The sequence below is a fragment of the Phascolarctos cinereus genome, unplaced genomic scaffold (assembly GCF_003287225.1).
Source record: "Phascolarctos cinereus isolate Bilbo 61053 unplaced genomic scaffold, phaCin_HiC Scaffold_5;HRSCAF=322, whole genome shotgun sequence".
Taxonomy (NCBI): Eukaryota; Metazoa; Chordata; class Mammalia; order Diprotodontia; family Phascolarctidae; genus Phascolarctos; species Phascolarctos cinereus.
Window position 1 is genome coordinate 19,015,621 of NW_027555958.1, and position 26,143 is coordinate 19,041,763.

Consider the following 26,143-nt stretch of genomic DNA (forward strand, 5'->3'; position numbering starts at 1 on the left):
TCATCACTACGCGCGGGCGCCACAGCCGCGGGCCCCGAGGGCGGAAATGGTCCGGGCGAGCCATGGCGAGCTCGGCTTCATCGTCGGTGAGGGCACCGCGGCCCAAGAAGGAGCCGCAGCCGCTCGTCATCCCCAAGAACGCAGCCGAGGAGCAGCGGCTCAAGCTGGAGCGGCTCATGAAGAACCCGGTGAGGGGAGGCGAGGCGGGGGCCGGGCTTGTCCGTCCTGACAGAGCGGGAAACTGAGGGCCGGGGAGCGCCGGTGTCTCCTTAACTGCCCTGCGACTAGGGGAGGCTTCTTTTTGGGGGGGTAGCGATCCTTTGGGGGCCAAACCCCGGAGAAGGAGTTGCCCGTGACCCCGTTTGTGGGGTCGGCGCTGTCTTCTGGGTGATAGTGAATATGCGCAGACGTGACGTTGCCAGAAAAGGCCTTTGAGGGGCCCGGGTGGGAGTCCGGGGTCAGAGAGGGAGGCTCTGTCCTGCAGGACTAAGGTCGGAGGTCAGGTGTGCATTGGGGGAGGCTGCGGGATCCCTCACGTGACACCTAGTGACCTTGGACAAGTCACCCGACCTCGAGCCTCAGTTTTCTCACCTGTGAAATGGCAGGGCTGGGTCAAATAAACTTTGTGTGGCCTTTTCCATTTCTCAATCTAGAAGCCTGAGAAATCACTTGGCCTCTGTGGCCTCTCAGGGCGCTACCACGACGTGTTGCTAAGGAAAGCTCTCCCCCGGCTTTTGGTATCGCAGCAATGGAGCTTCAGGCTGCTGGGATGGGCCTGAGCATAGTCAGGGCTTTACCGAGGTGGGAGGAGGGACCAAGCGGCCAGATTTGGGGGAGCTTGGCGGAGGGGGGCGGTCCTGGACTCTGAGGAGCAAAGCAAATGAGTTATAAACGCCTTTTTTATTTTTAAAAGTTCCAGGCAAATGTCAAGCTGTGCTTGGGATTCTGTATGCTGCACATGGCTCATCTGGTGTCATGTTTTAACATTGCAGGACAAAACTGTTCCTATTCCAGAGAAAATAAACGAATGGGCTCCAAGACCCCCTCCTGAATTCGTCAGAGATGTTATGGGTAATGAATCTGGGGTGTGTGTATGTGAATTTGGGGGATGTGTGTGTAAGCTTAGAGTTAGGATTTGTTCCTGTGTGGATGTACGTGTCTCATCCTACTACCGGAGGCAGTTTGCATGATTGGTGAGGCCTTCGGCCCCATCTCCACCTTGATCCCGCAGATCCCAGTGGTGCCAGGGGAGAGAGCCAGAAAGGCATGGCCTGGTGCAGAGGTGCCAAACACACACGTGCCCCAGAGCCAGATTAAAGTGTAATTGGGAAATATTGGACAAAATGAATAAAAACACAGAAGAACACAGGTATATGGTTTCCCAAGTCAGTAGGCAGCCTGTAGGGATCTTTATGTACAGGTTAGTGGCCTCTGTTCCGGTTCGAGTTTGATGCCACCGATACAGTGCATAGCAGGGCTGAACTTGGAGGAGTCAGGCAGACCTGGGTTCCGATTCTTCCTCAGACATTTTCTTGTTCTGTGACCGTGACCAAGTCAGTTAACATTTCTCAGCCTCAGTAAATGTAAAATTGGGGTGATAATAGCTGTAAAATCATCTGTAAAACAGAGATGATAGCAGCTCTTCCTACGTCGAGTTGTTTAAAGCACTATGTAAATGTTAACTATTACCTCTCACTAATATCTGGAAGCTTCTTGAAGGCAGGGCCTCTGCCTTCATGCCCAGTCCCCCTAAACATGACAATTGCTTTGATGCTTCTTGACCCCCAACTGCTCATAAAATGAGGAGACATGGGAAACAATCTCAGGGGCTCATATTTCTGTAGTGCACTAGCGTCTCCAAAGCCGTTTCCTCCCAACGATCTCATGATGTAAATATTGGAGGCATAATTATTCCCCTTTGCCTTCTCTGTTTGTTTGCTCTTTTCCCCAAAAAATGTTGGGGTTGAGCCGGTTGAGGCCCAGAGAGACGGCTCACTTAGAGTCACAACCAGTGAGTGTCATGGCCAGGGTTCCAGCCCAGTCTTTCCTCCCCAAGGCCACTGCTCTCTCCTTGCTGGTGATCAATACCAGTTGATAATTGATATTGGGTGTTGCTTAGACCTGTAATGAGAATACCATCATTTTGCAATCATCCGGTTTCTTTTCTGCTCTCTCTCCTTCATCCCCCAAAGCCAGTCAGTTGCCCACATCTCTTGAGACTTCTTCCTCTGCCCTCATTCAGGCCTTTATCACTTTTTATCTGGCCTGCTGGAATACTGTTCTACATCTCTAGTGTCTCCTCCCTCCCATCTTCCCCACTGCCAACCTGTGAGCATTGGTGGCTTGGTTTCAGCAGTGGGCCTGAATGTTTCCATCTTGCCGTAGGTTCGAGCGCTGGTGCCGGCAGTGGGGAATTTCACGTCTACAGGCATCTGCGACGAAGAGAGTATCAGAGACAGGACTTCATGGACGCCATGGCTGAGAAGGTTGGTCAAGGCTCCCAGCGAGGCTCATCTGTTTGGCCACCAGTGGCCTTGGTGTCCTGCATCTGGGCCAGAATCTATCACAAAGAGGCCAGGGTGTCTCAGGTGGAATTTTACGTGTAATTGGAGGTGTCACATCTGAGGAAACACACCGACCAGCTGGAGAAGCTGGAGCTTGGATGAGGGTGGGGGAGGTCGTGCCTCTAGTCAATATCTGAGGGGCTATCCTAAGAAAGAGGAATTAGCCTTGTTTGCTTGGCTCTAGGGAGCATAGTTAGGGAGAGCTCTCTAAAAATAACAGAGAAGGGTTTGGTGTGACCTGCCCGTGGGGGGGCACATGAGTTGTTATGTTGAGAGGAGGCATGAGTGAGAGAGCTAACTGGAACCAGTTGTGGAAAGAACAGGTTCTGAGTAACACTTTCTCTGGGTAAATTACTCCTGAGGAAGGAAACAAGTATTTATTAAGCCCTTACTCAGTGCCAAGCAAAAAGAAAGACAGCCCCTGCCCTCAAGGGACTTATGTTCTAAGAGAGGAAGGGCTGACGAGCAGGAGAATGGAGGAGTGAAGGTCATGGTTATGAAGCATAGAGAGTTAGAAACAGGTCCAGAAGGGGAATGGAGGCAGTCTGGAGGAGCCTACCCGGAACTGGGGACCCGGGAAGGAGTCACCAGTGGGCAAAGGGGGCAGGCCATGCTTAGGGATATTCTAGGGCTGGTAGGCAGTCCAGGATAGGAAGGCCCCAGAAGCTGGGGGGGGAGGGGGGCGATGGGGAGAGAAGAAATCAGTGAGAGCATTTTTTTTTTTAATGAATGAATGAAGAAGCATTTCTTCCATGCCAAGCACTGTGCTGGACATCAGGGATGCCTGTAATTGCTTGTATCCAAGTTAGTGAGTCTATACATTGAGTAGAGCCATGGTTTGAAGTCTATAAAGTCAGGAATGGGGCATGGAGGGGAGTGAAGGCAAGCTCTCCACAAAATGGAGGCTCCAGGGGGATCTTCATGAGTGGGAAAAGTGGGGGGTGGGCCCAGCAGAGAGATCCCAGGGTGAGCAGGCCTTCAGGGTGGTAACCATTCTAGGTGGAGAGACCTGGGGCCTCCTTATTAATTATTCCTTAGCTGGAGCTGGGGTTAGGGGTTAAAACATAGGTGGATTTGTGATCTCGGCTCTCTGGGTATTCCCCCCACTTCATTCCTTCCATCCTGGGAAATTCTCTGGGGTCTTTCCCTCAGTCCTTTATGGAAGACCCTGTTTAGTGTGCTGGAGACCTTTTTGTATTTGTGGATGGCAGTGCCACCCTCAAGTGAACACCCATTAAACACCTGCTATATGTCCATTACTCTTGCCATGAGCTGGAGAAACAAAGGCAGATGCCGGGCAGATGTCTTGTGCTCCAGGAACTCACTTCTATTTGGGGACACAAGAGGCACATATATGGGAAGATGACAGTGATTGGGGGGGGTATGCTAGCAGTGGGATCCATTAGGAACAACTTCATGCAGAAGGTAACCTTTGAGGCAGCCGTGGTCAGGAGGGAAAGCCTTCCAGGGCCAGAGGCCAGGGCAGAGGCACAGACGGAGGCACTGTGGAGTGGGTGAAGGGGCATCGTGTGTGTAATGCTGGAATGATCAGTCACCCATGATATCAGTCCACAGCCGGGTGCGCCTCCCTTGGGCCCGCCGGGGATGTCTTGGTACACCCACATCATTGCATGTCATAGACAACATTCACTTTGTGCCCCCCTCAGCCTTTCCCCACCCACTGGCCTTTGGGTTAGAGATTCTCAGCCAGCGTCGCCTGGACCTCTTGTGGCCTGGAGCCCCTTTCTGAAATGGGACCCAAGGCAGTCTTCTCCTCCTCCTCCTGCTCACCTCTGAGCCAGCCTAGAGGGACTCCACAGAGGGTCCCTTGGACCCTCTGGTTCATTTTCCCCTTTGTATTTTTTCTTACACATTTGTTAGTAATAGCTAGCGTTTACATAGCACTCATGCATTACCTCATTTGGTTCATATAACCACCCTGTGAAAGTAGGTGATATTGTTATTCCCATTTTACAGATTAGGAAATTGAAGCAGAAGTTAAGTGATTTACTGTAAGAGTCTGAGGCTGGATTTGAACTCGGGTCTTCCTGAGTCCAGTGCTCTATCCAGCAAGTCACCTTGCTACCAGGAAATAATCATCGACCAAATGGAGTTCTAGTGACCTGAAAGAATTTGTTCACCTTGGGAAAAGACCTTGGCCCCCCAAGCTGCCTTTTGTATGAGTCCCCTCAAACTACTATAGCAATGCCGCTTGAAAAGGCATCATGTTAGAGCTGGGTTTGCGGTCAGAGCACCTCAGTTTGCGTTCGGCTTCTGATCTGTGCTTGTTTTCTGACTGTGGGCAAGCCCCTCTTCCTCCCTGAGCCTCAGTTTCCAAATCTGTAAAATGGGGTGGTAATAATACATGCACCTCTTAGCTCCCAGGGCAGTGGTGAGGAGGGGCCTGTGTCAGTCACCACAGCATGCCCTGCTGCTACCTACACGTGAGGATGTTTCTAAAGTGACGTTTTCTTTGCAGCAAAAAATGGATGCTGAGTTCCAGGAGAGATTGCAGAGGAATAAAATGACGGCAGAGGAGCAAACCGCGAAACGTCGGAAGAAGCGGTAAGAGACTTCCCATCGGACCGTGGGCTTTGGGCCGGGAAGCAAAGAATTGTTGAGGTGGCTCCTGCAGGCCCCTCGAAGGTCTAAGGTCACTCCGGCAGTAAGTCAGACAGTAATCATGAAGGGCTGAGTCTTCAGGGAATGGGTGCATCCTTCCTTGTGTTTAAAAATGAGGCCTTAGCCAACTAAAGGGACCAGAAATATCTCAGAGTTGGGGTTGGGAGATCTTGGGAGTGAGTGGAATCCAGACCAGAGCCTGGCTTTTGGGGTCAGAAAGCAGCCGGGCATTCTGGGTTAGCATTTTCCAAACTTGGCTGTGGAACTCCCAGTTTTCCGCTTGATGTGAATGGGATTTCTGGAGAAAAATCTCAGTGCTGGAGAGATTACTTTCCCCTCTAAAATATTAAATTGTAGGCTGTATACGAACTCTTAATACATGTAGCAATTTCTCAGTATGAAAATGAGCTAAATTTCTTCTCCACAATCTCTCTAAACTCTGTCCTCCCTGGGGTGTTTCTCAGTGTAAGGGCTGCTGTGGCTGGGGAAGGATCGCAGGTCAGAGTGCCAGTCTGCTGCCTGATATCTGGGGAACCTTGGGCAAGTAACTCATCTTTCTGAGCCTCAGTTTCCTTATCTGTGAAGTGAAGAGGCTACTTACCCACTTCCCTCTTGGAGTTATCGTGAGCATCAGATGAAATGGTGTGTGTAAAATGCTTAGGAGCAGTAAAGCACGGACTTGCCTGCCTCCCCTCTGTCCCCACTCCAGGCCATCCTCTGTTCTACCACCAGTGGTCTAATGGTGTCAGTCCCTTACTCAGTAAACTTTGGTGGCTCCCTATTGCCCTGGGATCAAATACAGAATCCTCTGTTTGGCATTCAAAGCCCCTCATCACCTGGTCCCCTTCTCCCTTCCCAGTCTCTTACGCCCTGCTCTCTAACATGTGGCCTTGGATCCAGAGACAGACTCCATGGCTGTTCCACAAACTAGACCCTCCGCCTCTGGACTTCAGGCATCCTCTCTGGAATGCTCCCCCACCTCTGCTCTGACTACTGCCCTCCCTGGCTTCCTCTGAGTCCAGCTAAAGTCCCACCTTCCACAGCCCCTCTTCATTCTAGGACCTTCTCTGTTGATCATCTCCTACTTTTCCTGGATAGAGCCTGTTTGTACGTATCTGTTTGTGTGTCATCTCCCCCCTTGGATTGTAAGCTCCTTGTGGACAAGGACTGGCTTTTGCCTTGTTCTGTATCCGCAGCACAAAGCTCAGTGTCTGAAGCATAGTAGGTACTTAATAAATGTTGATTGACTGATGTAAATGTCGTCTGTTACTCACTGTTGTTAAGCGCTTAACTGCTGTCAGGGTTGTGCTGAGTGCTGAGGACACAGAAATCATTGTTGTTTTCTGTCCCCAGACCTCTGAGCCTGTCGCTGCAGGCAAAGCCCCAGTTGTTCTGTACCTTTATTCATTTGGGGAGCAGTGTTCGAGATGATTAATTGAACCGTCAGTGCACTTACTTCTGCTCGTGCACGCTTATTTCTGTATTCTCTTCATTGTTGTATTTTTAAAATGCACACTCTGGTCAGTAGCAGGCAAGCCTTAAATGTTTCAGAGCCTAAGGACTCTTGATACTTAAAAATACTCAAGGACCCCAGATTTCACCTCTGGGTCTTACCTAATTATCTGAGAGGAGGAAGGCACTGGAGGCCAGGGAGCCCTGCCCCCATCGTGGCTGTGGGGGGGACGCCAGGCCAGAGACCTCGAGGCGCCTTGTCCCGGCTCAGGGCATCTTGGGAAGCTTCTCCTGTGTGTGTTCTGAGATCCCACAAGGAAAGAGCAGGTGCAGGGTCCTGCTTTCTGAAAGGCTTAAGAAGTTTTTAAGATGCCAGTGACCCACAGAAGGTTTCTCTTTTCCTTTCCAGTCAGAAGTTTAAAGAGAAGAAGTTACTGGCCAAGAGAGCTAAGCAGGAGCAGCAGAAGCTGAAGGAAGGTAGGTGCTGGTGTCTCGGCGGGGCAGGCCCCAGACACACCCTCCTAAGGGGAACAGGGAGCCTGGTGAGAGATAACGTTGTTTGGGGCGTCTGGCCCGAGGCCGTCATGGGTGTTTTCACAGGGGTTTGGTTTGTGTCTTTTTCTCTCCTGAATATGCTCCAGTTCCTGGATCAGTAGTTGTGATGCTTTCATCATTGTTGTTCTGTCTTTTCTCAGTTGTGTTTGACTGTCTGTGATCCCATTTGGGCTTTTCTTGGCAAAAATACTCGAGTGGTTTGCCATTTCCTTCTCCAGTTCATTTTACAGAGGAGGAAACTGAGGCAAGCAGGGTGAAGTGACTTGTCCAGGGTCACAAGGCTAGTGTCAGGTCCTCCTCATTCCAGGTCCAGTGTGCTATCCACTGTGCCTCCTAGCTGCCCTGCTTTCATCTTAGACCAAAGAATTTTGCTGATTTTATGCAATATCATCTACCCCTTTCAACTCCCTAGGAAGAAAAACTCCTCTCCTAAAGCCTTAGATTTAGAGTCATAAGAGCTGGGATTTGACTTTGCCCCTCTGGCCTCGGTGACCCCTTGTTGTCCTTTTCTCTCAGAGACTCCGCTGGCCTGGGAGTTCTCTCTAACGACACAGATCACACACTGTCCAGTACATGTGGGTGTGCAAGCATGTGTGAGAGTGTGGGTGTGTGAGAGTATGTAAACATGGGTATGTGTGGGTGTGCAAGCATGTGTGAAAATGTGTGGGTATGTGAGAGTGTAAGCATAGGTGTGTGAGAGGGCATGAGTGTGTAATCAAAGGGTGTGAGATCCTCGTAACGTTCTGTGGGGTTGGGAGGGGTACGTGTCGGGCTGGCATTGCTTTGGGTCTGGGCACTTTGGCATCCCTCAGACCTGGGATATCTTTGGTCCCTGGATGTCCTGACACTGGTGTCCCCCCAGCACAGGCCTCCTCTGTGTACCTGGGTCCGGCTCAGCTGCTTCTCTAGCTCGTTCTCATTCTCCTTGGCACCATTCCCTGTTCCCCAGGCATCGTGTCTGCAGTTGCAATGGTGAGGTCTGAGTGGGGCGGTTCCCCTCACCTTAGTGGAGGAAACGGTTCAGCTCTGTCCCCTTTTTTTCCGTTGGTATTTCTCTGTCAGTTTTCAGGCTTACTCACCCCCGGGTGACTTCGCTGGGGTGGGTGTCGAGGCTGCTGCTGGCCGAGTCGAGGGGGCCAGCTGCTTCCCCAACTGCTCTAACGCCTTTATGCCTGTGGGAGCTCGGACCTACACGTGGTTAACGTGGAGGAGGGAAGAGGCCGCCACACTTGGTGCAGAGCTCTGGCTGCTTCCTTGAGATCCTGATCTGGCAGCTAGGCAGGGGGAATTGTATTTTACATGCTTTTTGTTCTTAGATTGGGTGCTTCGGATGCTTAATTCTTAAAGCAGTTTTTAATGGGCTTTTATGGTTCACAAGTGCCTGTGGCATTTTTTGGTAAAAACCTTGAACCTGCTCGAGGCTCCTGCAGAGCCAGACTCCACTTTCCGTGCCCCTGCTTTATGCGAGCTGCCTGCTCATACTCATCCTTTGTGCTTCCACAGAAGATTTTACAGAGGAATTTGTGGTCTAACCTGTTGTTGCATTTGGCAGGCGTTGGGCATGTGCCGACTACAGAGTGTGCTGGGTTCTTCTGTGCCTCTGATGATGATTAATTTGCATTGGCCTAATTTCTGGATGAAATTATCGTAGTCACTGGTAATGTCCTATCTGTTGTCCATTTGCCAATTTAAAAATTCATCAGTAGCCTGTGTAAATAACTTAGGGTTATATTTTAGTTTTCATGCTGTAGCAATATACAATACATACAGACATATATACATACACATACATTTAATTACCATCTTTTCTTGTTTATTATAAATTCTGATCTTAGCTCTGACAAGTTGATGGTGTCACTGTGCACAGACGGCTCAGGGATAACCCTGCTATCCATAATAAGTCTTTTTCTTATTATATAGTCTTTCTTATGTAGTCAGTTTCATCATTCGTGGTGGTGTTTGGTGCCCACCATGTTTGGCATCTGCCAAGTCTGTTTTTGAAGAAAGTGTTCGTGACAGAGACGTGAGGCTTCTGTATAATCTACACATTTTTGTCCTTCCTTATTTTTTTCTCTTGAACTGCACTTTACTATCTTTTCATTTAAATCACCGAGTATCAGAGCATATCATGGTTTGATTTGGAAGTTCTTATCAAGTTTTCTGGGCAGCTAGGTGGTGCAGTGGATAGAGTGCTAGGCCTGGACTCATCTTCCTGAGTTCAAATCCAGCCTCAGACACTTACTACCTGTGTGACCCTGGGCAAGTCACTTCATCCTGTTTGCCTCAGTTCCTCATCTGTAAAATGAGCTGGAGAAGGAAGTGGTGAGCCACTCCAGGATCTCTGCCAAGAAAACCCCAGATGGGGGTCGAACGACAACCACCAATTTTCTACAAAATGCAACACTGTTCTTAATAGCCAATGTTGGTATAGTTGTTTTCATGGTGATCTTTTTCTCAAATACTTTCCATTAGGACTGCAATATATAATGAGCAGATATCCCCTGGAATATTTCTTATAACTTTTAGGCATAGAACAAAACCCATTCTGCCAGCTCCTTTGCCTTTTGAAAGAATGCCTGTGAGCCAGCCTTTCATTTAATTGCGACTTCTGTCTTCTGGTTTTATAGATGGTGAGAATGCCCAGATTGAGAGGAGTCAGGTCCTGTAGCACTAGTGTGTAGACTCGTTGGTCTTTGGGCAGGGATACCACATTTAGAGATCCAGCAGTCCTATTAAAGTTTTGGTGAATGTCTAAGAACTGTGATTATTTCCTGCAGCTCTGCTAACATCATCAGAGAACAGGGATGCAAAGGACTGAAGGCCATGTTAACGTTTTTCTTTGTTTCATGGGTTACTGTGGACCAAAAATAAATTATCGTCATGTGGCCAGCCTACTGAGTGCTCTGATTGGGACTAAGTTTGGTCCTTGGAAAACGCACTACATCTCTTTACAGAGCTAGCCTCAAAGCCTTTCCAGCCAGAAGGGCTGGCAGTAGACTCTGCAGAACTCCCCACAGTGCACCCACTGGCATACCCTTCATGAAGGCCAGGGGTCACCTTGGCATGACCGTGCTGATCCTTCATCATAGGACTGGTGAGCCTGCCATGCATCGTGGAGGGCAAGATTCCATTTCTCTTTGATTCTTCTCGTCCCCCGGTCTAGTGGCTGGGTCGTGTTTTTTTTTTAAGGAGAGTCAGATGAGTTGTACTTGAGCTCCTACAGATTGAAGATTTGAGGTTTTTTCTTTTCCCTTAAATGCTCACATTTCTAAATACTTATTTAATATTCCATTCTAGAATTTCACTTCGGTTCACATTTATTGGTCTGTGGTTTCTGCCTCTTTTCCTCCTTTTGAAAATCAGAGCATTTAACTATCTGCAGTTTTCTGAAACTTTTACAGGTTGCTGTGAATTCACAAAAATTAGAAAGAGTGGTCCTGTGGTGATCCCATTTTCAAGGTCTTTCGGTACCTTGGAGTATATTGCTTATGGAGATTTGAGCTTATTTGAAGTTATCAGTTCTTTTCTTACTCTTTTCTCTCCTCCCTTGGGTTTCAGTTTTCTTGCTGTTACTTGTGGTTGGGGATACATAGAGAGGCGTAAGTATAGTCCCTGCCCTTACAAAGTTTCTCATCTAGTTGGAGAGATGGAACACCTGCGTCCAAAGATGAAAACAACCCAGTAGGCCCCGTAACAACCATCCCGCTGCTCTGAAACTCCCCAGTGCAGCCTTCCTCCCTCCGGGGGTCGGTGAAGAGGCCCCCAGTAAGGCATGTCACAGCACCTCCACCCCTGCCGTTCTCATGTCTTCTACAAACCTCCCTGGTCATGGTGCCTTCCTCTGGTTCTCTGGATGCTGTGCGGGTATTTGTGCAGCTCACAGGTGCTCACACTGTGTCCCTGGCCCTTCTTCTGCTCCTCTGCTCCTCTGGTGTTGTCTTCAACACCACTTCTTCAGTCTTATCCCTGTCCTACTATATTGCAGCTACTCCCTCCCGCCATGGGTTTCTCCCTTTGGGGGATCCTGAGCTTCCATTTTCGGAAGCTCGGAATCTCCAGCACCAGCCACAAGAGTCTTATCAGAAGAACGCAGGCATTCAAACTTTGGAGAGAAGCGTAAGGGACTGGAGGCATTGTGTGTGGCCATGGCCCAGCACGTGTGGTGACAGAGCATGCCTATGGCTGCTGGGTACTACCCATACCTCCTAGACAGCACAAGACGGCATCTCCATCCACTTCTTCATTTGAAAAAGTCACTCTTAGTTTCCTGTCAGCTCAGTTCTCTCCCTCCCACCTGGCCCTTCCCCACCCTTTAAGAAAGCAACAAAGCAAAATCCCACATTGGCCATGTAGAACACACACGCACACACATGTCAGTCTGTCCTCTGAGTCCATCATTTCTCTATCAGGAAGTGGGCATATGCCAGTCCTCTGGAATCGTGACGTGTCAGTGCCAGTCAGAGTTCCTACGTGTTTCAGAGATGTTTGTTCTACTCACCTCACTTTGTACTAGTTGGTAGGTTCTTCCCAGGTTTCTCTGAAACCACTCCTTCATCATTTCTGGCAGCCCAGCAGTATTCCATCACCCTCATATACCGCAGCTTGTTCAGCCATTCCCCAGCTGATGGACAGGCGTCCCCTCCGTTTCCAATCCTTTGCCTCCACAAAAAGAGCAGCTAGAAATACTTTAATACATATAGGTCTTTATCCTCTTTCTTTGATCTCTTTGGGGTCCATCTCCCTGGGTCAGAGGGTGTGCACAGTTTAATAGCTTTGGGGCCATAGTGTCAAGTTGTTTTCAGGATGGTTGGACCACTTCCTAGCCCCTCCAGCAGTACAGTCATCTGCTTGTTTTCCTCTAGCATTTGTCATTTTCCTTTTTTTGTCAACTTTGCCAACCTCAAGAGTGTGAGGTAGTACCATAGAGTTAGAACATTTTTCCATAGCTTGAGTTTCTTCCTCTGAAAACTCTCTTTTCATGTCCTTTCACCATTTACCAATTGGAGATGGCATATTGTAAAATTTGACTTAAAAATGAGACCTTTATCAAAGAAACTTGCTCTCCCCCCAATTTCCGGCTTCTCTTCTAATTTTAGATGCATTGGTTTTGTTTGTATAAAACCTTTTTATTTTTATGTAATCGAAATTGTTCATCTTTTCCTCTGCTTCCGGTAGGGATAGTTAAGTCCAGCTTTTTTGAGTGATCATGGATCTTATTTAGGGAATTCTGTGGTATTTTGGAGCCTAATGCAATTAGCATGGTGCCTTCCTCAAACAGGAGCATCCCCCAGACTTCACCACTTCCAGGGGGCCCCTCTTCCATGCTGGTGATACACGCTGTTGGAGAGCTTGGTTCGCCTTGTTTTATGCCTCTCCTTGGATTAATGATAATCAGAGGGTTCGCTCTGTTGTCACACCTTTCAAGGAGTCTTGTGTGATTTCAGACTTGGCTGTTGCTTGTTGGGGGTGATGTTTTGTCTGATCCAGGGGTGGGGGCCTGTGGCCTTGAGGCTACATGTGACCCTTTAGGTCCCCAAGTGCAGCCCTTTGACTGAATCCAAACTTCCCAGAACAAATCCCCTTGATAAAAGGATTTCTTCTGTACAACTTGGACTCGGTCAAAAGGCTGCACCCAAGGACCTAGAAGGCCACATGTGGCCTCGAGGCCGCAGGTTCCCCAGCCCTGGAATCAAATGCATTTTTAGAAATGACAAATGATGAGCACAGTGAGATGCTGTGTTCTCGTGCCTTGCAGTTAGTTGTGTGACGGTAAAGATATGATCAGCTCTGGACTATCGTTCATGAAGTTGCTCTCATACATGTGTTAGGTAGATGGGAATGGGAACAGATGGGTAGATAATTATTAATGGATTCTCTGTTGCTTTTTTGGTGTGAAGGGCTGTGGCTTTCCCCCACACCTTTGGCCATTTCCCATCTTCTAGGTCCCTTGGTCTTAGGTTTATGCTGCCGAGATGGACCTGTATTTTTGTCGTCTTGAGTAGACGCTTCCCTGGACCTGTGTTGTTAGCACAAGAGAAGGCACTGTGGCCACACACAGTTGGGCCACTTGGGGGCCCCCATGCCCTTCTCTGCAGTGGTTTCTCTCTTGCCAGGCCCTGAGGCTGTACCAGATGTGAGCCAGAGGGCCAACGCGCAGCTCTTAGCCGGGTGGCCTTGTTTTTCTCTCCAGACAGGAAAAGGGACAGAAAGAGCCTCCATCACCCTTCCCCCTTGCCCCTCCCATGCTTGGGTTATTGTAGTCAATTCCATTTAGTGGAAATGCATCAAGCTAGAATAAACTGCTGGGAGGTGATGTGTCAGCTCTGTCCTCCCGTACTTTACAGTTCTGTAGCCCTCTGAATTCCCAAGACCTTCCTTCATTTGGCTTCATTAGCAGTGTAGCCAGCTCCCCTCGGGGTGGCTGGTTCCTGAACATCCCTCCCCCATCCTTCTCTGGCCAGAAGCCCCTCCAGCTCCATCAGCCCCCAAGCCAGGCGGAGTGTTTGTACGCTGGACCGGTCAGCCACGTCAGCCTGGGGAACAGTACAGATTCTGCCAGATGGCTCTCAGTCCTTTGAGGCTACTCTTCTTTCTGCAGAGGCAGGTGGTGCTAAGGAGCTGCAAGCTTTCATTTAATGCTGTCAGTGCATTTCATTTGATGCACTAAACGAGGAGTCCTTGAGACTGGCCAGGGAATGCCATGGTCTTGGAGGAACTGAAAAAGTCTTCCTGTAAATGAAACCAGAAAACACATTTGCACCTAGTCCTAGCCGTCACATTGAGGACCAAGTGCATCTCATTAGGCCTTAGTAAGTGCCTACTGTGTTCGGTCTCTGTGCTAGGCCCACTGCTGACTGATGAGTCACTGTTTGTTAGAGAAATGTAATGGACATAAAGTAATTGCCACAAGAAGGAGGCCAAGAAGGGCCAGAAACAACTAGCCAAGAAGCACTTGTTTTACTTGCCAAGAGAAACCGTGGCCTCTGTTTAGAATCCCCACGCATCTCCAGACATCCCAGAAGAGGACGATGGGAGAATGCGAGTAGTGTTGTCTCACCAAAGGCAGACAGCCGTGGAGAGGAGCGTGAGCCTGTAGGAAGCCAGGTGCAGGAGCCGGTAAACCAGGTCATTCCAAGTGCACTGGTAGGTGAAATAGGAGGAGACTGAGAGATGCCCAAAAGACCAGATCCGCCGGGCTGTCTTTGGCCCTCTGTTTTTATAATCGATTATCCTAGAACCAGCGCCGTTTGTGCTCCAGCACCTCGGTATATGATGACGTGGAACTGAAACGAGGGAAGCCAGGACCAGATCTGTGCTGGGAGTGAGGCAGTTCTGAAGGCGCTGTGGGGATCCGTGTTCAGGCTGTCACAAAAGAGGGAAAGATTCCAAATGAACATTTGAGCAGCATTGGGATTGTTTTTTAAAAAGCAACTGGGAAGACGTCCATAACTACCAATGATTGTGCTGCATTTTCATCTCCGTGAAATCTTGCTGAGGCAGTCTGTGTGTGCCTGTAGGTACTGAGACTTTGTGCAGCAAACATTTGATTGTCAGCAAGGCATGAAATAGGAAGAAATGTGTTCATTAAAGGTCTTCATGCCCATCCTGGACGGTGAAAGTACACATAGGAGAGGAGTTCCTGCCCATGGCGAGATTCTCAGATGCTTCACTGTGTGAAGCGTCCAGACCCTCCGGGACCTTTGAATGATGCCAGAGAAACTGGGCAGCAGCCTTTTCAGAGATGGCCAGCGTGCTGATTTGTATGCTAGGCTCTATTTGTTTGTTGCAAGGGAGTGTCCTGTGGGGAGACGGAGACAGGAAGTCGTTGGGAGTGACAATGATATTACAAAACACTTTAAAATATGTTAAAAGGGGGCAGCTAGGTGGCACAGTGGATGGAGCTCTGGCCTTGGAGTCAGGAGGACCTGAGTTCAAATCCAACCTCAGACACTTGACACTTACTAGCTGTGTGACCCTGGACAAGTTACTTCACCCCAATCGCCTCACCCAAAAAAAAAATGTTAAAAGAAGAGAAAAAGGAAATTGGCTTCATAATCTACACAGGAGATAGCAGTAAGTGTGAAGAGCATTTGTTGTCCAGATTTGGATAAGTGTTATCAGGGAGAACATGTGTTACCAGAAAGAGACAGTGGGTCTTGTTCATGCAGTGAATGTGAGAGATGATTCTCGGACACATCTGTAAACTCATCAGCATCAGTGTTTGCCATATTGGTGCAGACTGCGCCCTGTCTCTGCCTTAGCCTGTGGGCTTCTGCCCATCTTGGAGGGGCTCCACCTGCTAAGGGTCCTCTTCTAATCATCTTTGAAAGTAAATTGTTATTAGCAGCTTAACCCCGAACACCAGTATAAACAACTAAAGTTGTTCGGTAACTGTTTACGTCTAAATCGTTTTCAGCACATGAAGCGTCACCACCGTGTGACATTGCGCACTGTTCATTGGCTGCTCTGGGCTTTTGTGGCCCGTCTCTTCTGGTCCTGTGTCTCTGAGACCATCCCCTCTGCTGGTTCTGCACAGTGCTTTGGAAGTGACATGTTACCCGCTGTTCACATCTACTGTGAGCCTCTCTGATCGTTCTTTTTCTTTTTAATAGTGTTTTATGCTTTTCCAATTACATGGGAAGACAATTTTTAACATTCATTTTTTAAAAATTTTGTGTTCCAAATTATCTTCCTCCTTCCCCTATCACTCCCTCCCTGAGACGGTAAGCACTTTGATATGCATTGTGTATGTGCAGTCGTGTGAAATCTTTTCATATTAGTCTGATCATTCTTTCAAAGCCAGCATTCCATAGTTTAGCCAGATAACCTCGCTGAAAGAATGTTGACGTGAACGTGAGGAACTTTGGGATTGGGGTCAGAGGGCCTGAAGTCACATCCCGCTTGTGCTCTGGACCGCCTCTGAGGTCGTGGGCACTGTCTTAAACTCTCAGGACGTCCGTTCCTGAGCTGTAAAAACGATTGGATGAGAGAGCCTGTGGGCGGGCCCTTCCAGCTCTAACCGCGGGCTCTGACGATGTCAGCCAGCTTGGAAACACTGATTTCCCTCAGAGGAATCCAGCCTCTTCTTTTGTGTCATTCTGGGCTCAGTGCCTTGCCCTTGGGCAGTATCCTTTTTGGTGAGGAAATCAGGGTTAAGGGACTTGCCCAGGGTCACACACTAGTATCAAATGTGTCTGAAGCCAGATTTGAACTCAGGTCCTCGTGACTCCTGGGCTGTATCAACTGTGCCAAGATGTATGTTCTCTTGGGGCAGCTCTCCAGGGTCGGCTTCATCTAGCTCCGTGTTAGTGTCTAGGCTATAGGCGTTCTTCATCCTCTTGTTTTTCCTGTGGAGATATTTCGGCCAAACTTTTGAATAATTGTGGACCTCATTTTGGAGGTGCTGCAGTGTTTCAGGGCTTTGTGTATCAATACCATATCATCCAGAAACAGAAACATGTTTTAAAAATGTTTTCTGTTACGTTTCCAGTTAACAACAATCTATTCTTCTCACCCAGGCTCCCCCAAATCTCCATTGGAAAAAAAAGAAAATCAAAACCTTGTAGCAAATATGTGCAGTCAAACAACATCATTCCCACGTTGACCGTGTGTCTCGGTCAGCACCTTGAGCCCGTCTGTCTCTCCGGTAGGGGGAGCAGCGTCCTTCCTCAGCTGTTGGTCAGAAAGTCTTTACAGTGTCGTTGTTGTATGCCTGCTTCTCCTGGTGCTGCTCACTTCACTCTGCAGTAGTTCATTCAGATCTTCTCAGGTTTCTTTGAAACCATCCGCTCTGTCATGAGTTTCAGCACAGTGTTATTTCATCACATTCATATGCCATAATTTGTTCATTCCCCAGTTGAGAGACACACACCCGTTTAGTTTCCAGTTCTTTGCCACCACAAAAAGAGCAGCTGTAAATATTTGTGTGTTCATGGGCCATTTTCTTCTTTCTTTGTTCTCTTTGGGGGATAAGCCTACCATTGGTGTGGGTCTTATGTCACTGAGTCCAAGAGTGGATAGATACAGTTGACTGGCTCTGAGGGCCCCCTTCCAAACCACTTTCCAGACCGCCTTGACCAATTTCCAGCTCCAGCAGCAGGACACTTGAGGGCCTCGCTGTGCACAGAGAATCTCTGCTGGTGCAACTTTGCACCAGCCGCCCTCGGGGATCGTTCAGAGTGGCCGTCGCCACAGACTTCAGGGAGTCTCGGTGATGTTGCCGTGTTGGCGGAGGAGGTGAGGTGTTGCTCTACCAGACCTGATGCTTTTTTGTAGTTAACAAACAGTAAGCTCCTAAGTTGTCTGTACTTTTCACATCAGTGATGGTCAGGATGCAGTCTGCCTGTAACCTAGACTCAGAGATGCTCCTGGTTTACGTGGAGATGATGCTTATGACAATTGCGTATGGATGGGCGTATGAAATCAGCAGCTGGAGGTGCAGTGGATAGAGAGAGCGTTGGGCCTGGAGTCAGGAAGACCGGAGTTCAGATGTGGCCCCAAACGCTTATTACTAGCTGTGTGACCCTGGGCGATTCATTTAACCCTGTTTGCCTCAGTTTCCTCATCTGTAAAATGGGGATAATAATAGCACCTCCCTCCCAGGGTTTTTTGAGGATCAAATGTAATTTTAAAGTGTTTAGCACAATGTCTGGCACATAGGAAGTGCTGAATAAAACGCGTATTCCCTTTCCCTCCCCTCTTTTCACTTTCCTTTTCTTCTTTTTAAAATCTTCTTGTGAAAATTGTTTTGATATGTTTTGTTATTACCTAATTTTCCTTATCCATTTTCCTCGCTTTCCCCCATTCAGGGAGCCTTGTAGCAAACAATAAAAAAAAGGAGTTCAGGAAAAGAAACCATCACATCATTCAGGCCTGACCGTCCATGGGTCCTCCTCCCACATGCATCAGCCCTGACCGTCTCTTAGAATTCTTTTTGGGACCAAGCTTAGTCATTCGTGCTACACAGTGTCCAGTTTGGATTTACTATTGTTCTTTCTTTAGTCAGTGTGCGTATTGTTTTCTTTGTTTCGCATCAGTTCATTTAAGTCTTCCCGTGCCGCCTTGCATTTATGTTCATTATTTTTAATGGCACGGTAGTCACCCCCACCTTTGGGAGCCCGGGTTTTGTTTAGCTAATTTCCCAGTAGATGGGCATTGACTTTATTTCCAGTAATTTGCTACTGTGAGCAGTGTTGCTATGATGTTGGAAGCGCTTGAGATCTTTCCACCTCTGATCTCCTTGGGCCGTATGCTTACCGGAGGGATCTCTGGGTCATAAGGGATGGCCGTTTTTGTCTTAGCCCAATTCCAGGTTGCTTTCCAGAATGGGTGGACCAATTAACAGCTCTGCCAGTGGTTTATTAATGTGCCTGTCTTTGTACAGCTCCTCCAGTGTTAATTATTCTCACCTTTCGTTACCTTTTTCAATTGGGTATTCAGTGAAACTTCAGCACTGTTTTGATTTGCATTTCTCTTAGTAGTGATCTGGAGCCAGTCTTTCATATCATCAAAATGTAAAGTTTTTCTTTCATGTCCTTTGACCACTGATTCATTGGGGAACGGGGGCTGGGTCTCATATTCACATTTGTTCCCTCTATATGATTTCTGCCCCCCCGAAGAGGCGTTAAGGGAGGACCTAACAAAGACTAGTAGAGACATGACATTTTTAAAAACACAAGAACAGCCCCAGAGGAGTGCTTCCAGCATTTTCAGGAGATCTTTTCTAGGGGCTTTGTCGTGAATGGCACAGAACAAGAAGGCCTGGGGGGCTTGTGTTCTGCCCCAGGGAGGGAGTGTGCCTCTGTGGATGCCCTAGGCTGGGGATCAGTCGAAGTTCAGGGTTAGGGTTAGAATTCTGGAGTTCTGTAAACCTCAAGAAAACATGCACGTCAGCAGTCTGAGAAAGAAGGGAGCCCATGGGTACTCAGTAGCCGTTGAATGTAGCCAAATGCCTGGAAGTCAGTGTCCCTTCTGTCTGATTTCTGTATCTCTGTGTGGAGAATGGTAAAGGGGTGAGTGAATTGGTGCAGAATTATGCCCTTGAGGGGGCAGCTAGGTGGCGCAGTGGGTAGAGCTCTGGCCTTGGAGTCAAGAGGACATGAGTTCAAATCCAGTCTCAAGACACATAACACTTACTAGCTGTGTGACCCTGGGCAAGTCACTTAATCCCAATCGCCTCACCAAAAAGCAAAAAAGAGAGAGAGAGAGAGAGAGAATTATACAGCTTTGGTCATCACAGAAGATTTCAGTTTGTTCATTGAAGTTTACTTAGTAAGACTGTGAAGTACATTATTATTATGCATTGTTTTTAAAGTGGACTTGAGATTTTGTAGTGAGAGGGAGCTCCCAGGGAGTAGCCTCCTCTGCCAGTCCAGTTCTTGTGCTGGGCACTGAGTGGTCACATGAGGTGTCAGGGACAAGACTGGGGCCCATGGAGGCCAGCTGTGCCCACCCCGCCTCTCTGCCTCTATACATTACTCTGGTGTATCATCATTCTAATAGCTTATCCTTAACAAACAGTTTATCTTTTGGCTCTCACAACAACCCTTAAGCTAAGCAGAGCAGTATTACTACCATTAAGTAAAAGTTATACAGTGCCCCGAACATAGTAAGTGCTTAATCATTGCTTACTCATTCATTCCATTCAGTAGTTGGAGTAAAGGATGTTATCAGTAAACTGTATGATTGGTAAAGAAGTTGGATTGGACAGGTGGCTGCATTGGTCAGCCAGACATCCCTTGTGCTCCAGGGAGCCTCATGCTGTCATGAGAAGGAAGGTGTAAATGCCCAGGCATGCTGGGGGGGCCGTGTGTGGAATGCACAAGCCCACATGGCTTCTGATTTGCATCTACATCAATGAGAGGACATGCCCATTATTTTAGCCTTCCAAGATCTGTGTGGATCAGGACTCTGTTGTCCCATTAACTGTCCTGCTCAGCTCTGTTTGGGTGGTAATTTGACTTACTGTAGAGTATCCAGGGGTGACACTTTGGAAGGTGAAGAACTCTGAGTTCACAGTGAAGATCAAAGGCTCTGAGAGTGTTTAACCCAGAAAGGTACCTGTCATGTGGAGGGGCATTCGATTTGTGTCGGGGACCCAGAGAGAAGAACAGCAGTGGGTGAAAGTGGCAAAGAGGGCAATTTAGGCTTGAGGAACTTGCAGACAGTTCTACTTGTCCCGAGATGGAAAGGATTGTCTCTGGGTAGTGGGCACATTATAATGGGTGTTCCTTGTGGGTATGGCTTAGACTAGGAGACCGCCGAGGGCTCTTCCAACTCTAAAATTCTGTGACAAAATGCCATCTCTGCACTCATGCAAGTTATTGATGGTACAGAGCATAGCACCAGAGAGCAGATGGTCTCAACTTCATCGTTTTCAGTTTGGCGCACCATCATTTAAGACAGACGTTGGTAAACTGGCACAGGCAGAGGATGGCCAAGGCGATGAAGGGCGCTTGAATCTACACGACCCGGGGATTGGTCGAGAGAAAGAAGTAGGCACGTGCTGAAGAGAAGGCTCAGCAGGAACATGGTGGAGGCATCTGGTGTTTGAAGGGCTGGGGTGTCAGACGAGCTGGATTGTCCTCAGTGGAAGTTGTAATCAGGGACCGAGCTGACACGGGGCCTGTCCAGAAGGGGTAGTTCAGGATGGTCTTCATGCAGAGGCTGGCTGACTACCTGCGGGCTGTGGATTACAGGGGCTTTCTTTGTGTGGGGGCTGGACTCTGACTGTTGAGGTCCTGTCCAGTTCTCACATTTTGTGATTCTATTCATCGACTCTAAAACCTTCCCTTCAAATCAACACTGACTCGTTCAGGGCAGACGTCCACTGCCCGCATTGTCCCCAGCAGGGACTCCCTGTTTCTTATGGCCTCTTCCTGCTGGAGCTGAGGCCAGCGCGGCATGGTCTGTCTCGGCTGACACTTAGCCAAGAGCTCGTGTTCACAAACCAGCCTTTGAACGGTGAGTTTGCCATCAAGTAAAGCTAAGCTCAGTGCCCTGGATGGTTTGTAGGCCCTGACTTTTACAAATCCTGTCTGTTCACCGTGTCCTGGCCCTGTGCAGCCTCTCCTGTTTTCCAGTCTTTCAGCGAGAGTCAGTCTGCCAGTGTCGGGGAATGCTGTTTGCTCCTGTGGGGGCGGGAGGCCAGGGTCCTCTCCTCTCAGCGCCTCCCTTTTCTTGGGTCAGCCGTCTTTGTTCTGTCCTTCCTAGTTCAGCGATCCTCCTGAGCAGAGACAGAAGCAGGGCAACAGCGGGTGCTGCTGCCTGTCCTCCATCATCTGGGCAGCAGCTCCATCTCTCCCTTCATTTTCCTCTTGCCTCCAGCACAGCTTAAGGCCACCACCTGGCCTCCCCGTCATAACCTCCTTCTTGAACACTTCTTCAGGGGGTTCGATTGAGCTAGGGAGCTGGGGGGGGGGTTTCCTGGTTTTCACCATCAGCCGAAGCTAAAGCAGAGCAGCTGTTACACTTCCTTCCCCCAGTTTTCTAGACTTGCTCCATTCCACTGAGCAGAAAAGGGAATCTCTACAACAGATTCTTGTGTGTGCCTGCTGACTGAGCTGTGGGGGTGTCCAACATGGTTTGTGACCCAGGTATCCACTTAAGTTGGAAGACTCATTCAAAGGAAAATGCCTCCATTTTTCAAGCCTCTTTAAATGGTCTTCAGCTGCTAACCCCAGTCTGTTGGCTTCTCCCTTCTCCCTAAAGCTGGCAGCCTGTAAAGGTGCATTTCAGTCTCTGCTCTGCCATGAATACCCTTCAGTCTCCCCTCATTTCGAAATTCTTCCGTCAGTCACTCTGCTGTGGTTGGTGGCAATGCCCCTGCAGCCCTGGGCTGGCAGGATGAGGCCCAGGAGGAGGTCGTGTGCACTTCCCTGGCCTTATCCAGGGAGGCTCTGAGGTACGGATTGATTATCCAGAAAATATCTGCTTCACCTGGAGCAGGGTTGCGCACTGGGAGGTTTACTTCTTTCTCTGAGGCCATTGACGTGGGCTGTTTTCTTTGAAGTTGGAGCAAGAGGGCACACACTGTCTTTCTGTTCTTTTGCTTCACTGCCCTCTTGCTGGGGGTGAAGAAGCTCGATGTCGCCCTGTTGGTGCTTCTCCTATCCCTCCCTCTCCACATGCTGCCCCTGCCCAGGGATCTGAGATTGGGAACAAGAAGGCCGCATTTGGTGGGCTGTTTGCAGTTCAGTTTGGTGTCTGAGAAGGGTAGTTTGAATAGTTGGCATTTCATGCATCAGTTATACTTAATCTTTAGTGTTATCAAGCCAGTAATAAATGACTCAGGGTTGGTTTAAATTATGTTTCCTGTGCTTGCTGAAAATTAGCTTGGCGCCCTGTGTGGGTGGGAGCAGCATTTCTAAAGGCAGCGTGACCTGATTTAAAAGATGTCAGTCCTTCTGAAAACTGCTTTATGCCCCTCTGGAAACTGGAGAAACTCCAAAAGACGTAAGATCTTAGGTTCGAACACCTCAATGATCCTGTTCTCCAATCCTGCGATTTTATTTATCTTAACTTTTTTCAATTAATAAGCATCTTGTTTTCTTCCCAGCTCTTCCTCCCCGCCCCCCCGGCCCGGGAAAAAAAGAAAAACAAAGCCCTTACCACAAATATGCCCAGTCAAGCAAAACAAATTCCTTTGTTGGCCCAGTCCATTTTCCATTCTGAGTCACAAGCTCATCCTCTCCCATCAGGAGCTGTGGGCTCAGTCAAGTAAGACCCACGGGACTCAGACCCGGGTGTTCTGATGCTCTTTCCATTGCACTGTACTGGCTCCACTGCCCAAGAGTGAACTCCAGAGAAGAGTGACGAGCTGAAGGTTACACCGTACAGACAGGCCCCGGGGGACTGTGAGGGCCGTATTCCAGGAAGGACGTGGAAGGTCATCCTACAGAAAATGCCTTTGATCGAGAAAGGAGAAGGAGAAACCGTGGATGGAAGAGCCCAGGTGTGAGTCTGAGATGCAGAGACGCTCCTAATCCGAGTCTTGGGTGGTGATGGGCGGCCTCCCCTTCAATCAGGGGCTACAGAACCATTTGTCAAGAGCCTCCAGGGAAGAGGCCTATTTAGGGATGGTCTCCGAGGTCCCTTCTAATTCTAGGACTCTTGATTAAATTAGTCTGAAAATCTGAATTCTGCCCTGAATGGATGCTGGATTCTGTATTCTAGGCATTGGAGTGTCCAGAGTTGGGACAAAGCAGCTCGGTGTTCACTTCTCTGAGGGGGGAAGGGATGGAACAAGAGTGGGCAGCCCTTCCCTTTGGGAAGATGGTGGAAAAAAGAGGAGAAACCACCAGGAAAGAAGGGAGACAGGGTTCAGTCCCAGACTGTCGCATGTATGCTTTTGTCTCCTGAGCTTTGTTTTCTTCACTCCTTTTTCCTTCAGACTTATTACTTTCTATTTTGTAAAAAGTGTTCTATTTACCCCTGGCACATCTCCAATGATGAGGCTATGATGGATAGATAGAGCATCCTCCTACTTAATCAGAGCATCTGCAGAGCTCCAGAGGCTTCTGACAGGCTGGGACAGATGCTGAGGGATCCCCAAACTGGAGGGTGCAGGTTCTGGGGCATCATTTAATTAGGGCTTGCCGGTTGTAGGAGTAGCCTGTCGGGCTCTATCTGTTATGATGGCTTCTTACAGAATTGGGGGGGCATAGTGTTTCACAGCATTTTTGTGATAGTGCCCCCAGTGGATTTGCACTGTGTGCCCCCTGTACTCCACACTCCCAGCTCGCCGTCATTTGAAGATCTGACTATTCGAAGGCCCAGCTCAGTTCGGCCGTTACCTGCACGAGGCCTTGCCAGATGTCCACCATCCTCCTCCTCAGATAGGAAAGAGCCCTTTCTGTTACATCATGGCACTTGATCTGGATCTCTCCTACAGTCAGTCAGTCAGCAAACGTTGATTAAGGGCCTACTCTGCCGGGCCCTGTGCGCTCACACGCCCGATGAGGCTTCCTTTGCCTTCTTTCATGGTACATCATGCAGTCTTCAGTGGGGCCTGCTCTTTACTGTGTCCCAAGCTCCAGGCCTGGTGCCTTGCATGTAATATAGGTACCTTGTCAAGGTCACACTGCATTGGTGATGGTTCCTGCTTTCTGTAGCTTCTTGGTTTTGCCTGGTCATTGACGTGAACTTTTGAACTTGAACTTGTGCCCCTTTATTTTTTCCCCCAAGGTACTTGAGATGCCACTCTAGCACTGATATACTCACAGCATCATTCTGTCCTGTTGACAGGCTCTGACCATTCTCAAGAGCGTGTATCCAGTGACAGTGAAGAAGAGGAGGCAGTGGAAGAGGAGGAAGAAGAGGAGCGGCCCAGCTTTGTGGTGGGAAGATAATGAGGGTGGCTGACGTAGCGGTGGGCAGATGCGCGTGCCGTGAGCTTTATGATCCAGAGCCCAGGAAACCTGGAATGGCCCTGGGTACGTACAAAGGGCTGAGCATCACGTCCTCCTCAGGCCAAGAAGCTTGGTAGAGACACATCTAACAGGATCCCATTCTGTTGTGGCCTGGCTGTGCAGTCTGGCCAAGCACTGGACCAGTGTCTGTACTAAACCAAGTTGCTTCCAAACGTGGGGCATCCCCGGGATCTCAAGCAGGGTCCCCCCTCCCCCCCCCACCAAGGTAGCAATGTGGAGCGGTGTTCAATGACTTCCAGCTGTGGAGGAACATGTTCAGGCATCTTAACAATGATGGTGCTTGGAGGTCAGTTTCTCTTGTAGAAGTTTTCACTTGGTAAAGGGCAAACAGTCTGTGGGCTTTTGTTTGGACATAATAAAACAGATGAAGACAGAAGCAGTCTGTACTTGAAGTGATGTGTGCCCAGACCATGCCTAAAAAAGGCCAGTAAATGGACAGCTTTGAAAGCAGTGTGATAGAAGCAGTTAGGTGGCTGGTTTGACCAGCAGCTCTTTTAGCTGACAGAGATGGGGAAGATGACTTTCTAGCAAAGGAGCCCTATTTTCTCCTATACTACCTGTGCCCACCACTGTTCACCCAAGTTACTGGGGACTGACAAATTGCCAGGACAATTGTTTATCAGGGATTGATGAACATGCTAGATAGGAGATTTAGGTGTTAAAATGTTTTTTTTTATCTCAAGTATTTTTCATTTTAATTGGAAAGAAGCCCAGATATGATAGCCTTTAATAGTTCAAGTGTGAATTGTGAGTCCCTAATTGAGGATATGAAAATAGGGCACAGCTAAATGCTGGGTGGTGGGTGGGAGTGTGTGTGTGTGTGTGTGTAATCCAGGCAGGCTGACTTGGGGGATGGGGGATCCCAGGGTTGTTGGGCTCTGAAGGCTTTTTAGAAAATGGTTCCCATTGGAAAAAGAACACGGTTGATGGGGGTGAATAGATTCATCTGAAGATCTGGAGCAGTGTGATGGTGGCCTTTGAGAAAGCTCCACCCTGCCTAAGCAGGTGAGGACAGTTCCAGGGACCCAGCAGCTTCAGCCAGGACACAGGTGGGGCTTTTTTTTGAGGCTGGAGCCCAAAGAGCAAAGAACAAAGAACACAGAAAGGGGGCCCAGACTAGAAGGAGGGAGCAGCAGGAATGGAGAAAACTAGAGCTGGAAGGGTCGGGCCAAGGTCAGCTGGAGGCTCCATCTGGAAACCGCGTGAAGGAAACGTTCTTTTACTGGGCTGGGATGGGGGGGGGGGGAACAGCCTGTGGGAGAAAAGGGCAGAGTCACCTTCTCCTTCCTTGAGAGAGGAGGCACAGGCCTGTGTGCACAAGGGCCATCTGGTGGGATTTATGGGCGGGCCCGGGGAGGGGCAGTCACTTCGTCCCTGGGACTGCTTTGTTCTTTGCCCAAGAAACCAGAACAGAACTGACCACCGAAGTTGGCCAGGCCGTCCCCTGGCCAGCGTTCTGAAACTCGTTTTCCTCTCGTCATGGTCCAGTCTTTGGTCTGTTGTTTTTTTTTTCTGCTGCTG

At 48.9% G+C, this 26,143-nt stretch overlaps 1 protein-coding gene across 1 annotated transcript; it reads left to right on the forward strand.

The window, feature by feature from the left end:
* On the forward strand, nt 1–24,998 carry PRKRIP1 (PRKR interacting protein 1). The gene is made up of 6 exons (XM_021005709.2): nt 1–188; nt 993–1,071; nt 2,386–2,486; nt 5,044–5,129; nt 7,048–7,115; nt 24,438–24,998. The coding sequence occupies exons 1-6, from the start codon at nt 63–65 to the stop codon at nt 24,539–24,541; spliced, it is 564 nt and encodes a 187-aa protein (XP_020861368.1). The 5' UTR covers nt 1–62; the 3' UTR covers nt 24,542–24,998.
* Nucleotides 24,999–26,143: the final 1,145 nt, after the last annotated feature.

Coding starts and splice junctions, on each gene's coding strand:
- PRKRIP1 (XM_021005709.2), top strand. CDS start 63: ATGGCGAGCTCGGCTTCATCGTCGGTGAGGGCACCGCGGCCCAAGAAG. Junction 5,130..7,047: donor GCGAAACGTCGGAAGAAGCG/GTAAGAGACTTC, acceptor TTTCCTTTCCAG/TCAGAAGTTTAAAGAGAAGA. Junction 7,116..24,437: donor GCAGCAGAAGCTGAAGGAAG/GTAGGTGCTGGT, acceptor TCCTGTTGACAG/GCTCTGACCATTCTCAAGAG.